This window comes from Budorcas taxicolor, chromosome 3 (assembly GCF_023091745.1).
Source record: "Budorcas taxicolor isolate Tak-1 chromosome 3, Takin1.1, whole genome shotgun sequence".
Taxonomy (NCBI): domain Eukaryota; kingdom Metazoa; phylum Chordata; class Mammalia; order Artiodactyla; family Bovidae; genus Budorcas; species Budorcas taxicolor.
The window spans coordinates 99014991-99030929 of NC_068912.1; the positions used below are offsets into that span (position 1 = coordinate 99014991).

Here is a 15939-nt window from a genome sequence, read left to right on the forward strand (position 1 = left end):
TGAAAGATGCTCACAGCATTAAGTCACTAGGGAAATGCAAGTCAAAACCACAGTAAGATACCACTGTACACCTACTGGAGTGGTGATAATCAATCAAACAAACATAAAATGATAAGTGTTGGTGAAGATAAAGAAACCACACATCATTGGTAGGAAGGTAAAATGGCACAGCTGCTGTGGAAAACAGTTTGGCAGTTCCTCAAACAAATTAAACAGAATTATACGATCCAACAATTCCCCTCCTAGCTATATAACCAAAGGACTGAAACAGATGCTTGTACGTCAATGTTCACTGCAGCACGACTCAAAACAGTGCAAAGGTGGAAGCAAGCGCTCATCCAACGACAGATGAATGGATAAACACTACGTAACATACACATACAGTGAACCACCATACAGCCATAGAAAGGAATGGCTGAAACTTAAAACATTATACTAAGTGAAATAAGCTGTAAAAAAAAAAAAAACAACAACAACACGGGGGAACAAATACTGTATGATTCTACTCACACAATGTACCGAAAACAGGCAAATTCAGAGGCAAAAATCAGACTAGAAGTTACTAGCGGCTGGGGGAAGGGACGAATGGGAAATTATTGCCTAAAGGTAGAGTCTTTGTTTGGTGTGAAGAGAAAGTTTTAGAAATCGTGGTGAAGGTTGCACAACATTATAAATACAATTTATACCACTGAATTACACACTTAAAGTGGTTGAAATAGCAAATTTCATGATATATTTTGTGTGTGTGCTTAGTCGCTCAGTCGTGTCTGACTCTTTGCGAACCCATGGACTATAGCCCGGCCAGGCTCCACTGTCCATGGGGATTCTCCGGGCGCGAATACTGGAGTGGGTTACCATGCCCTCCTCCAGGGCAATCTTCCCAACCCAGAGACTGAACCCAGGTCTTCTGCATTGCAGGCAGATTCTTTACCATCTGAGCCAGCAGGGAAGCCCTTGATATATTTTATCACGATTAAAAAAAAATTAGTAACATAATAACATATCAAAACCTTTGAATTGTACACTTTAAGTGCATGAGTTGTGTGTTATGTAAATTATATTTCCAAGTTATTTTTTAAAAAACATAGAATATGATTTCTGAAAAATCAGAAACAAAATTTCTAAAACAAAGAACCAATTAATTAAATAATGTATGTAATCTACAAAATATGGTATCATCATACAGATTATGTGGTAAAAGTACATTGATTAACATGATAATATGCTTGTGATATTATAAGTAAAAAGCAGGTTTCCGGAGTATGAGCCTACTTAAAAAAAATCTCTGGAAATATATGTCCCAAAATATTCATTAATGGTGGTCTTTTCTAGGTGGTAAGATTACTGGTGATTTTTACACTGTTGTTTTACTCATCTGTATTTTCTAATTTTTCTATAATGTATGTGTCCTATTTGTATAATTAAAAAGTAACCAAAAGTAAAAGCACTTGCGTCGTTAATAAGAGGACGGTTAAGGTATATATACAGGCTTAGCTTATGACACCCAATCATTAGGTCATTTGCTCCATTTGGCATCGAGTAACCTATTTTGAATATAAAGAGCATTTATACTATAAGCTTTTCCCATTCTAGGATTTTTAAATCTAAGCTAACTCCAAATATTTTCTCTAAGTAGAAAGACCTTTCATATTTGGTAGACTCTAAAACACCACCTTGAGTTTTTAAAAATCTGTAAACTGACTAGTGTGGGTAATCATTTCCTTATGCCATAGTAAACAATGGGAATACAATGCTTCCTCAAACTACTTTAATCTAAATTACTCTTTGATCTCTTTACCATAGGCCCTTTCTAAAATAATGTTACTCTTTACACATTTTACTGAGGGCCATGTACTGTGCTGAACACAGTAGAAGCATTATGGGATTTCATCTCTATAACAACCCAGTGAAGCTGGCATTATTATCATCACTTTACAAATGAAGACACAGAATCAGAAAAGTTCAGCAATATGGCTTAAGTGTCAGACTGAGATTTGAGCCAACGTTTGATTTCAAAGTCTACATTCTTTCTAATACTATGCTATATTGTAAGAAAGTTGGCTCAACATCCCATTTCTTAAATATTTTTAATCAAAAAAATTCATACATACACAATTGTTCCATTTCAAAAAGCTATTCCTTTTCTCGCCTTTACACATACTCTGTTACCATTCTGAAGTTCTATGTAAATATGAAATTCAGTGGGAATTTATTAAGTACAATTCCTTGTGCTCCCATTCATATAGCATACAATGGCAAAGAATATATACCTATTCATAGTGACTGAATAATATACCTCCTGAATGTGACTACATAGGATTACAGGACTACTATCTAACACTGAAGTCTCGGTATACAGATCTGTTTTAGGGCTGGCCGTCCAGACCATCTACTTTCAAACTCTTCATTTTACAAAAGGAGAAACTGAGATAAGCTGACTTGCTAATTAGCGGAAACTGGCACTTGAACCCAGGTCGTATGACTTTCAGTGACTATTACGCCACAGTGGACCTCTGAGGTAATTCCTAGGTGACAGACAAGGAGACAGAATCTTGCCATCAAGCTACTGTGGCATTTGCACGTCAGAATCTGCTGCTGCTGCTGCTAAGTCGCTTCGGTCGTGTCCGACTCTGTGCGACCCCACAGACGGCAGCCCACCAGGCTCCCCCGTCCCTGGGATTCTCCAGGCAAGTAGGTTGCCATTTCCTTCTCCAATGCATGAAAGTGAAAAGTGAAAGTCAAGTCGCTCAGTCGTGTCCGACTCTTCGCGACCCCATGGACTGCAGCCTACCAGGCTCCTCTGCCCATGGGATTTTCCAGGCAAGGGTACTGGAGTGGGTTGCCATTGCCTTCTACGCAGAATCTGCTAGTGGAAACTAAAACGGAGACTTCAAGTTGTGGACTTTATCTTTTTGTTGTATCCTAGCAGGGAAATGAGATCAGGAACTTTATCCACACACAGAGTCAGGCATATCTGACCCACCACTCAGCCAGACTCTGACCATCCTTGCTTCATTTGCTTCATTCTTGCCTTTTCCCACTCTTGACACCACTTCCACTTGCCTCATCCAATAATCATTCAATAAGTAGCAAATAAAAATTTCCAATTTAAAAACCTAAATTAGGACTTCCCTAGTAACACAGTGGATAAGAATCTGCCTACCAAGGCAGGGGACATGGGTTGGATCCCTGGTCCAGGAAGACTTCACATGCTTTGGAGCAACTGAGCCTGTGTGCCACAACCACTGAGCTCTAGAGCCTGGGAGCTGCAATTACTGAAATCCATGCCTAGAGCCTGTGCTCTGCAGCAAAGAGTAGTCCCGGCTCACCACAACTAGAGAAAGTACATGCAAAGCAATGAAGACCCAGAATAGCCAAAAATAAATAAATGAAAATTATTTTAAAAATAAAAAACTAAATTAGCCATCAAGTCAATTCCCAATTACATAATATCTGGGCTCTCTTTACTCCCAGCAGACACCAAGAAGAAAAAATTCATGTTATTATCAATATCTACCTAAACTATACTTAATTATAAAGGTAAGTCCTATAGGCCAAATTAAATACACAGAACTTTCCAGGGACAAACACCAACGACTAATACATCATGGAAGTTCCAAACAAAAAATGAGCAAGGAAGGAGTCTTTTTGTGTAGTCCCAAACTGAGCATATTTAATTGCTTGTTGGTATAGAATATACCTTAATGATGAATAGAACCAACTTACTGGACCTCTGGAGATGGCTGGTGGAAACCAAGCATGGAACCCTGTATTTTTGGGGGGCCCAGTCCCTCAAAGTTTCTGAGAATGGAACATACTAACTGGGGCTTCTTCCTTTACCAAAGTTCAACAAGCAGCAGCCAACTGTCAGCAAACAGTATGTCCAGTCACACCTGTTCTCTATTAAATTCTAAATGCTCTTATCACGTTGTCTGTAAATATGTTCTTAATTTAACTGAAATGTTAGAGTGAATACATTTTCATATGGTAACTGGTATTTAAAGCTAAGAAGAGTCAGTGTGATCAAGTTAACATGACACAAAGAATAAGACAGTCATCCCCTGCTCCCTGCTATGGTTTTTCTAGTAGTCATGTAAAGATGTAGGAGTTGGACCATAAGGAAGGCTGAACGCTGAAGAAATGATGCTTTCAAACTGTGGTGTTGGAGAAGACTCTTGAGAGTCTGCTGGACTGCAAGATCAAATCAGTGAATCTTAAAGGAAATCAACCCTGCATATTCATTGGAAGGACTGATGCCGAAGCTGAAGCTCTAATACTTTGGCCACCTGATGTGAAGGCCAACTCACTGGAAAAGACCCTGATGCTGGGAAAAACTGAAGGCAAGAGGAGAAGGGGGTGACAGAGGATGAGATGGCTGGATGACGTCACTGACTCAATGGACGTGAGTTTGAGCAAACTCAGGGAGATAGTGAAGGACAGGGAAGCCTAGTGCTGCAGTCCATGGGGTTGCAAAGAGTAGGACATGACCTAGAGACTGAACAATAACCCCTGCTTCCACCCTTTTTCTCTTATCCGGTCTAAAAGTCTCACTACAAGAGAGGTTTCTCCAAAATGCTCTGAATTTCAATTCAGAAGGACACCGTTACAAATACTATAATCCTAAAAAAAGAAAAAAAATACTGTATTCCTTTGTGACTTTCGGAGAGCTTTCAGATTGCAGTCCTCTCCTATTAGCATCTTAACTAGAATGTGGTGTTTAACTGACTACCGTCACTAAAAACATTAACCAGAAGGATGTAAATGAAGTAGATTTCAGTGGGATTAAGGATACCGGGAAGAACCAGAACTAAAGAGGTATTCTGAGCTAGGGCAGACTTAGGTAGAGGTGTCTAATTTTGATGGGGCTGGAATATTCATTCAGAATCCCTCCGAGCACAGCACACTCATGTAGTTATTAACATATAATTTTACTATTATTACCTTTCAAAGCATGACTGAGCTTGCCAAAAATTAAAAGACTAATTCAACTTTATATAAATCAAGAAAGCACAAGTCCAGACGAATTGGAGAGTGCTGGATTTGTGGCTGCCCTGGGGACATCCCCATCCCCAAATCACAAGTGGCTGGAGCCTAGGATTTAATAGGCCACAAAGAAGGGAGAAGAGACAAAGGCTGAGCCTACGCAGGACTGGAGGTCGGATCAATGAATTCCACATAAAGTCAGGACCTCTGAACCATGGTACCCTCGGTGCTTGACCTAGGAAAGAAGAACCTACCATGCAGAGAAAACAGCAAAACTTCCTAACCACAAGCCTATACTGATTAAAGAAACTTCTAAAGGATATACTTCAAGAAAGAAAATGATCTCAGTAAGAAGGTCTGAGGTGCAAAAATAAATGGTTAATACAGAAAGTGGTATGTATTTTTTATTATAACAATTTATTATTATTATAATTATGCATATTATTCCAAACAAACATTTGTATAAAACATTAACAGGTCATTTGTAGGGATTAAAAAAAAAGTCAATATAGAATTAAAATCCTGAAAAAAGAGAGAAAACAGAATAAGATAGAAAATAGAGTCAAGGGTCCTAAGGTGTATTGTTTAGAGAATAGTAAAAATATTAATATTAGACTTAAGTTAAATAATATGTGCACTTAAAATTTCTAGTGTAACCACTAAAAAGAGATTGTATAGCTTCCAAAGTAGGAAGGAATAAATCATGAGGGAAAAAAATCTTAAGCAATCAAAAGAAGGTTGAAGTAGTAGGGGTGGCAGAAGAGCAGGTAAAATTAACACAGGAACAGTAAAATGACGATGATAATAATAAACATATTTATAAAGGACTTACCATGTACCAGGCACTGCTCTAAGTACTTTATATACATTAGCTCATATACTCCTCACAAACCATTCTGAGGCAGACAGTATATATTATTATCATTCCCCTTTCACAAATGAGGACACTGAGGCCCAGAAACTAACCCTTCGCTAAGCTCTCACACACCGCATGTGCTACGATAAAGACTCACCCCTAGACGGCCTAACTCTCAAGTCTGAACTCTACATCCTGCCTAGCAGACAACACACTAGGATGGCAGCCGGGCGTTTGTTCATGCCCTTTCAAATCCATCTTTCTTCAGTCTAACAACTAAGAATGCCAACCAAAGTGTAGCTACTTACACTGCTCAAGACACTTCCTTCGTTGACTATGGATAGGCAAGCACAGAATAGGAAAGGAGAGAGATGCCCACGTTATGATAAGTGACTAATACAAAGCAGGCACTGTGCCAGACATTTTACTACATGGATTCTCTTGGTTAATCCTCATAATCACCCTATAGAGTAGATCAGTATCACAAATGTCCAGAGGAGAAAACCAAAGAGCCAAACATTTAAGTAACTTACAAAATGGCAAAAATCTTTTATGACTGGCTTCAAAATCTACTTAACAAATGTTTATTGAGCATCAATTTATGCCAGACATTGTACTACACACTAAAGATGTGAGAGTAAATTTAGAAATCTTAAGGCTCTCATCTTTATGGAGCTTATGGTATAATGGAGGAGACAATCCAATAAAGTTAAAGGTGGTCTGCAAACAGATATGTTATAAAGGACAACATAATTAAAAACTGGTAACTATCATAAAGGACGAAAGAATTATAACTGATAGAGCACATAATTGAGAAATCTGACCTAGTCTAAAAACGTGAGGGCTAGTTTCACTGAGGAAGTCATTTTTAGCTCAAGGTTCCCAAACTGTATGCCACAGTGCCCTGGAGGACTGTAGCGAATTCACAAGAGTGCCCTGGATCTACATTTTTCAGGGAAATAGAGCAATACTGAACATCTATTAGATATCATGAACTATTAGCTCAGGGTAGCTCACAATTCCAACCTTAGATCATGCATATTCTTTTTGAAGACACATCTTTGTGATGCTGACTTTTTGGTGGGCAGCTGCTGTAATAAAAATAAGTACCACATAAAAATTAAAGTGGAAAAGGAAATGAGGATGGAAGCGTCCAATCTGATTCCAAGGTATGAGAAACTGGGCAGTGCCTAACAGGTATTTACATCCCATCAGTAAGTGATTTGACAATGAAATAAAGCTGCTACTTTTTCCTTTTAGCTTATATGTACTTTTTCTTTAAATAGCTACTAGATTGTTAGAAAATACTTAAGCATTGTTTGGATCTAATTACTAGATAAATATAATTAATTAATATAATTACATAATAAATATATTTATTTTAAACTAAGGTGTTTGTGAAAGAAAGTACGGAGACACGAAGGACACTATGAACTGTGAATGTTTGGGAATCTTCGTATTACGCTAAGAACTGAAGAATAAGTAGGCTTTTTAAACACCATGCAGTAGAAGGAGCAACGGCAAAAGACAGGGTCCCTATCCTTGAAGACGTTACAATCTAGTTTGGGAGGCAAAACTAAAAGACAAATCATTTTTCGTTTGTTTTGTTTTTGGCCACACTGCATGGCTTGAGGGATCTCAGTTCCCTGGCCAGAGACTGAAACCAGGCTACAGCAGTGGAAAGTCCAGAATCCTAACCATTAGGTCACCAGGGAACTCCCAATAAACAATTTTAAAACAATCTGTTAAACTTTAATATTCGCAAAAATATTTCATATCCTTTCTCATGAAATTATATTAAGTACGTGTCCATCTTCACTCTAAATTAAGAGCCCCTAGAGGTTGGTATCTCCCAACACAGAGCAAATAGTTCGAGTTCAGGAAGTGTTTTCTGGGACAGTCTCACTTGCATTGATTTACTCTTGTTAGGCTTTTCTCAGAATTGAAAGCTCCAACTCCTCTGTGCAAGGGTAACTCTGCTTTAAGTGTTCTCCACCACAACACATCTCCTGGCTGCTTCTTTCCTGCTGTCCTTCAAAAGTCAGCTCATACATATTCACTGCCCCCCAGGAAGCTTTCCCTGACCAAATGAACTGTAATTTAAATGTCCCTTATCTAAACGGTCTATTTGGTTTCTTTCCATCATAGGATTTACCACTCTTTTCCTGCAGTAGTCACTGTTTAACTTTCATATCTCCCAGCTCATTGTAAACTTTTGACAGCAGGGTCCATGCCTTATTCACCTTAGCAACTATCATAGTGCCCAGCTCGCAAAGACTGTTTTCTGAATAAATGACAAGTACAGGGAAATTTTTTTTAAGTCTAGTTATGCCTTTCACCTTAATGGACTTCTTGAGAAAAAAATGAGTTATTCAGGAAAACTCTGAGGAAGAGATGAACAAATGTGCAAAAATTAAAATGACTGATAACTATCCAGTGCTAGTAAAAAAAAAAAAACCTACACCGCTGTAGAAATGTAATTAAGTACAATGTTTTTGAAAAGTAAACTATTATCAATTAAAATTAAAATGCATTTATCTTCTGACTTAGCAATCCTACTTTTAGGAATCTTGCTTGCAAAAATAAAAGCATCCATATGCAATATTATATTTACAAGGAAGTTTACTGAAGCACTGTTTGCAACAGCAAACTAATTCCTGAAAAGTATGCCAAATGTCTAGCAATAGTGGGGGAACGGTACAACTATGCTACTGTAACATCCGTACTATGGACTGTTCTGTAGCTACTGATAAAAATGAGTTAAGTCTATGTGTAGAGACCTAAGAGGAGAGCCATGACACATTCCATAAAAAACAGAATAATCCCACTTGGAGGTAAAAAAGGTAAACATATGCACTTTTATTTGTAAAATATTGAGAAAGAGTTAATACCAGACAGTTAACACTGGTGACCTCAGGTTAGAGTCATCAACAACTATGTATTACAATTGTAACAACTATGTATTACAATTGTAACTTAAAACAGAAAGAAAAAAAAAGTTTTCAAAAGTAAGAACAGTAAATAATCTGAACATACTCTCCCTCCTCCAAATTCTTAAGGACAACAGAAACTCCACATTACAATTACCTTTAATGAGATGACACTGATCTGGGAGAGTTGAGGATTCTATGGACTCTCCAGAGATGATTTAAACTTTACTTTAAATAAACCAACTTAAAATCTAGTTGTCCAGTGGATCTTCCTAGTTTCTTTAATGAGTGATAGTTCGCTTTGGGGATTTGTATTCAGGAGTTTGAAAATTTTAGAATGCTCATCAGATTCTTACAACTATACCATTTTCTCACTGAGAGTAAACTGAAGTGTTACATGAGAAATCAGAGAAAGAGGTTTCAATCAAACACTTATGGTCCTGAAACTGGAAGCACTGCTACTTGGGCGCCCCCTGGGGACTGAGTTTTAAATTTTTTACATCCTCAAGACAAACTGCTGTGCTATATAACTGTTCATTCAAAGAACACTTACTAAGCATCTATTATGTACCAGGCACAATGTTCAACACTAGAGACAAAAAGATAAATAAAATAGAGTTTCTGATTTCTATAATGCATACTTAAAATCAGTATCACCCAAAACTTTCTAAGTACAGCAGGAAACAATGGAAACAGTGTCAGACTTCTCTTTTCTTGGGCTCCAAAATCACTGCAGGTGGTGACTGCAGCCATGAAATTAAAAGACACTTGCTCCTTGGAAGAAAAGCTATGACAAACCTAGACAGCATATTAAAAAGCAGACACATTATTTTGCCAACAAAAGTCCATATAGTCAAAGCTATGGTTTTTCCAGTAGTCACATACATATGTGATGTGAGACGCTGGACCGTAAGGAAAGCTGAGCGCCGAAGAATTGATGCTTTCGAATTGTGGTGTTGGAAAAAAGATTCTTGAGAGTCCCCTGGAAAGCAAGGAGATTAAGCCAGTCAATCCTGGAAATCAACCTTGAATATTCATTGGAAGGACTGATGTTGAAGCTGAAGCTCCTATACTTTGGCCACCTGATGTAAAGAACTGACTCACTGGAAAAGACCTTGATGCTGAGAAAGACTGAAGGCAGGAGGAGAAGTGGACGACAGAGGATGAGATGGTTGGATGGCATCACCAACTCAATGGACATGAGTTTGAGTAAACTCTGGGAGTGGGTGATAGACAGGGAGGCCTGGCGTGCTGCAGTCCATGGGGTCGCAAAGAGTCAGACACGACTGAGCGACTGAACTGATCAGCATGTAGAATACAAAATATAAACTACTCATAGAGGTCCTGGAGGAAATTATAACACAGAACATGATAAAAATGCTTTTGGGGTGCTTCAAAAAGGAATTTGACATGAATATAAGCTTTAGCATAATTTGTTCATTTAACCAAAATGTTCACCATCCTTAAAAGACAGTAGATTTAAACATCTTAGCTAACAGATGCAAAATTGTGGTTACGGTTTTTAGACAAGTTTAGGTTATAGCATCATGATTTTCCTTGGGCCAAAACAATACAAACAAAGCTTAATTTAAAAAATTAAAAAATGACATGGTATCCTAACATCAGATTTTTGTTGTTGTTGTTCGGTCTTTAAGTCATCTCCCACTCTCTGTGACCCCATGGACTGCCACACACCAGGCTTCCCTGTGCTTCACCATCTTCTGGAGTTTGCTCAAACTCATGTCCATTGAGTCGGTGATGCTATCCAAGAATCTCATCCTCTGTTGTCCCCTTTAGTCACAATAATAATAACTCCACTCTGAGAACCTGAGTCTTGATTGCACTGATTTAGGAAATGATTAATCTTCATAAACAAAATGAGGATGAGAAAACAGACTTGAAACAATTAGTTATAAAATAAAACTGAAAAAGATCAGTTCAAATAAATGGGCAAAATTTAACCTCAAAGCCTCCTTCCAATCTTTCCTTCCCAGTTCACAACACTTTCAGAAGATACTGTATCAGATTTGCCTTTTCTTCCTCAAGGTCTGGGTGAGCAAGAAGCAGAAGCAGAATTCACAGCCAGAAAAACAACCACAACTGTGTCACAACTGTGACACAACCACAATTCCAAAGTCCCAGGACCTAGAGAGCCAGACAGTCTCAGGTTCTGTGGCCAGGGCCCAAAGAAGTACTTCTGGTGGCCTGAGTTGGAAATTAATTTAATTTTCCCAAAGGAATAATTCTATCTCAGCCACATTTCAGGTACCCTGTGAGCTGAATTAGCAATGGCATGATAGTTGGGGACTTCAACCTTTATTATATAACTTTTTCCCTACAGAAGAACAATTAGTTCCAGAAATTACACTGTTTGGGACTCAGCTTACATTTGCCCGCATAATAAAGCATTGAGTCAAAATGCAATAGACTCACAAAAGAAAAAACAAAACCAAAAAACCTCTGACTTGACTGACCATAGACGTTCCACTGTTTAATCTGCTAGAAGGCAGCAATTACTAGATTATAAACTATTTGGAATAAAAAGTAACAGTTTAAAAGAGTTTAAGCTCATATAATTGTTGAAATTTTAAAGAATAGGATAATATATTATAGAACATGTTTCATCATGGAAATCTTCTAATTCTTAACAGGTTTAAAATCTTGCCAGCCATTATCAAACAAAGTCGAGAATAAATACTAGTTACAGAATGTAGAGATAATGTTTAATCCAGTGGAGTAACATGGATATCATTAGCTTGGGTGTGGACACTTAAAGTCACATAATGAGTCAGAAACAAAATACTTCAGTGCTTTCAAATACATCAATCATAAACCAATTTTTAAAAGTAATACTACAGTGTACTTCAAAGTAAAAATAACCAGTCTCATAAATTAAGAGCAGGAACTCTAAAATAGAGGGAAAAAATTATCTGCATCTATTTATACCAGATATTTTATCTCATTTTATATTCACAAATGCCACACCAGATAGGTATTACTTCTCCCTTTTTACAGAGGAAACAAGCTAAAAGTAACAATTTCTCTGGGACTAAAGTGATAGTAAATGGAATAGTTAGGGTTATGGTCTGAACCTACATTTGTTTGATTCTAGTAAATGGCTCATCAGAATTCGAGAAAGTATTTGCAAACAAAGTAACAAGGGATTAATCTCCTAAATATACAAATAGCTCGTGCAGCTCAATATCGAAAAAACCCAAAAATTCCAATCAAAAAATGGGTAGAAGATCTAAACAGACATTTCTCCAAAGAAAACATCAGAGGGCTAAAAGGCATCACTACATCGTCACAAATTGTTAGAGAAACGTAAATCCAAGCTACAATGAGGTGTCACCTCACACCAGTCAGAATGGCCATCATCCATAAATCTACAAACAATAAATGCTGGAGATGGTGTGGAGAAAAGAGAATCCTCCTTCATTGTTGGTGAAATGTAATCTGGTACAGCCACTATGGAGAACAGTATGGAAGCTCCTTAAAAAACTAAAAATAAAGCTACCATATGATCCAGCAATCCCACTCCTGGGCATATCTGGAGAGAACCATGATTCAGAAACACATGCACCTCAACGTTTACTGCAGCACTATTTACAATCACCAGGATATGGAAGTAACCTAACCATTCACAGACAAAGGAATGGATGAAAATATGTGACACATATACAGTGCAGTATTGCCCTGCCATAGTAAAGAACGAAACAGTGCCATCTGCCACAACATGAATGGACCTAGAAACTGTCATACTGAGTGAAGTCAGTCAGAGAAAAACAAGAAGCATATGATATCACTTACATGTGAAATCTAAAAAATTTGGTACAAAACAGAGTCACAGATATAGAAAACAAACTTACCAATGGGGAAGGGAATGAGGGAGGGATAAACTGAGATATTAGGATTGACATACACACACTACTGTGTATAGAATGCTTCCCTGGTAGCTCAGCTGGTAAAGAATCTACTTACAATGCAGAAGACCCTGGTTTGATTCTTGGTTCGGGAAGATTCCCTAGAGAAGGGAGGGATAGGCTATCCATTCCAGTATTCTTGGGCTTCCCTGGTGGCTCAGACAGTAAAGAATCAGCCTGCAATGGGGGAGACCTGGGTTGGGAAGATCTCCTGGATAAGGGCATGGCAACCCACTCCAGTATTCTTGCCTGGAGAATCCCCATGGACAGAGGAGCCTGGTGGGCTACAGTCCATGGGGTCGCAAAGAGTCAGACAGGACTGAGCAACTGAGCTATACACTAACGTCTATAGCACAGATAACCAACAGGGACCTACTGTATACTACAGGAAACTCTACTCAATACTCTGTGATGACCTGTATGGGAAAATAATCTTTAAATAGGTGGATATATGTATTAGTTCAGTTGCTCAGTCGTGTCTGACTCTTTGCCATCCCATGGACTGCAGCACGCCAGGACTGCAGCATGCCAGGCCTCCCTGTCCATCACCAACTTCCGGAGCCTATTCAAACTCATGACCATCGTGTCAGTGATGCCATCCAACCATCTCATCCTCTGTCGTCCCCTTTTCCTGCCTTCAATCTTTCCCAGCATCAAGGTCTTTCCCAGTGAGTCGGTTCTTCACATCAGCTGGCCAAACTATTGGAGTTCCAGCTTCAGCATCAGTCCTTCATGTAAAACTGATTCACTTTGCTCTACACCTGAAACTGTCACAACACTGTAAATCAACTATACTCCAGTAAAAATTAAAACAAACACAAAAGTAAAGTCTTTTCTCCTTCCCCTATCATGCCATTTACATGTCAGTTATTTCATACATACAACGAAAACTTGAAATAAATTGTCATGTCTTTTAAAAAGTGAAAAGAACCAACAAAAATAAGCAGAAAATTTTTTTTTATCTATTTCTTGGTTGATTTAGTTCCACTTATATTCCTACAACTGATCAACAATTATCAATACAGCTATAAAACACATAATGAAGATATTTATGTTACCATCTGACTATTTCTGGATGCTCTTTAGAGAATAAAATATAGTACAGGAGTGGGCTGTATGAACCTGAGAGAGGAGTAAAATCCCAAAGCTAATAAAAGTCACGAGTTTGAGCAAGCTCGGGCAGTTGGTGATGGACAGGGAAGGCCCGCGTGCTGCAGTCCATGGACACGACTGAGCAACTGAACCGAACGAATAAAAGCCATATCCTGGAACAGAGGAGGGAATAATTTTAGAAGTTCTGGGTCAAAATCTTTTTGGTCTGAGTTTCACAAGAATTCTCTGGTGTTTTACAGCACGACTGGTCCCTCTCCTGTTTCTAGGTATCTCTTGTCTTCCTCCTCTCCCAAACATTCCCCGGATACTCCAGTAAGTCTTTAACCCACACTGCAGCTAATCACTTTATCTATTCGAAAATTGTTAACGGAATTGAACCGGTAACCTTTTCACACTTTGGGGGGGAGGGGGAGAATAACACCATTTTAGAGTTGGGAGGCATTTCATATTGAGTTTAAATCTGCGTGCACAGCCTCTACTATTCTAGTGGGGACAACGGAGACTCGGAGAGAGGAAGTGACCTGGCCAACAGGCTAGGCGTGAGTTGGCAGCCGGGCCAGAGGTTGAAGTTTCATCTCATACTCCACGCTTTTCCAACCTCACGAAAGCGGGTTGGGCTTTAGGGCTGGGTACTAACCATAACGGGTTCAGAAAAAGCAATCAGCAGATCCCAGAACACCTAAAGCCCTGTCGCCCGGGGCTCCTTTCTAGAGTAAAGACCAGTTTAGTTACCTGTTTAGAGTTCAGAGGGCCTGTGGGAAGGGGAGGGCTGAAAAAACCGGTCTCTCCTGAGGTAGCTGTGGGCACACCCCGACCTCTAACCCAAATCGACACAGCCGCCACTCGCCCCACAACCAGTGGTACTCTGACCTTTTACGCGCTCGGGGTCCACGGAAGCGGACCCTCCCGGGATCCCTCTCCCAGCCGACTCTCCAGACGAACTTGGCCCCCAAAATGTAAGGGAACAGGGGTGCAGGAACAAAGCAACCCCAAGCGATCCCCTTCCTTTCTGGGCGCCCCCGGGGCGGGCGGACGTGGACTACCAGTCCCGACATGCAGCGCGCCGGCGGACCCTCGACCACCGCCAAATCCGCGGTGCACCGGCCGCCGGGACTCGTAGTCCGCGGTTCGGTGGTGGGGTAGGGGTGGGGGGCGCGGACAGCCGCGCGCGGCGGGACGGGCCAGCCTAGTGTCCAGTCAAGCCCAGGGAGCCTGCCGGCTGCCCGGGCCTCACCTCAACGATGCGGGCGCACTGAGTCCCCTTTCCGGCGCCGGGACCGCCGAGAACGAACACGACCTGCGGCTTCATGAAGCGATGCGGAAAGAGGAAAAGTGGCCGGCCGGTCAGCAGCGGAAAGCTAAGGCCTAGGACGTGCAGCAGCCGGCGGCCGCAGCGGCTAAGCATGCACCGCGGCTGGGTCGGACGCTCAGAGAGCTGACAGCAGCCGGGCCGGCGTTGGCGCGGGGCGGGGCGCGGAGAAGAGGGCGGGCCGAGCCGGCGCCCGTCGCGGCCCCGCCGCCGTGGCTGCCAAGGCGTCCGCGCTGCGGCCGGAAGAGGCGGGGCTTCCGCTGCTCTTTCCTCGGCCGCGCCCGAGTCCTCCCCGCCCCTCTGAGGGCTCATTCATTCGTTCTGTCCGCGGGTGTTGAGCCAGCTAGTGTAGGGCCTGTGCTGGCGCCTGGCACATGGCCTACGGGAGAGCACGATCCGTTGTATCTGCTCGCAAGTTTAAATTCCAGAGGGTAGGCAGCCGACCTGAACAAATTAACACGAGTAAATAAATGCAAATAGCAATATTGGCTTTGAAGGAACCAAACAGAGGAATAACAAGAGACGAATGTAATTTGGCTATGGTAGTCAGACTTCTGAAGAGATGATATATAAGCCAAGACGTAAGGATAGGAATGAGCAAAGCTAGCTAAACACTGAGATAGAGTGTCCCACAAAGAGAAAAAAGGCAAGTTTTTGCAAAACCCCTAAGACTTTCAACTGTGAGAGCAGTTGAAAGACCCATAAGATCAATGCTACGTGAAACAGGGAGGGAATGAAAGGTGAAAGAGTTTGGCTGATGACCGGTCAGTCAGGCCCTTTGGTTAAGGAAAGGAGTTTGAATTATATTCTAATTGCAGTGGGAAG

General features: G+C 40.5%; 1 protein-coding gene across 1 annotated transcript in view; it reads right to left on the reverse strand.

Annotated features, from left to right (window-relative positions):
• CMPK1 (cytidine/uridine monophosphate kinase 1) overlaps positions 1-15237 on the reverse strand; it is a 35671-nt gene extending 20434 nt beyond the window's left edge. The window contains exon 1 of the mRNA XM_052637610.1: positions 15040-15237. Within this exon, the coding sequence (XP_052493570.1) occupies positions 15040-15210 (171 nt within the window). The 5' untranslated portion in view covers positions 15211-15237. The remainder of the gene's footprint in view (positions 1-15039) is intronic.
• Positions 15238-15939: the final 702 nt, after the last annotated feature.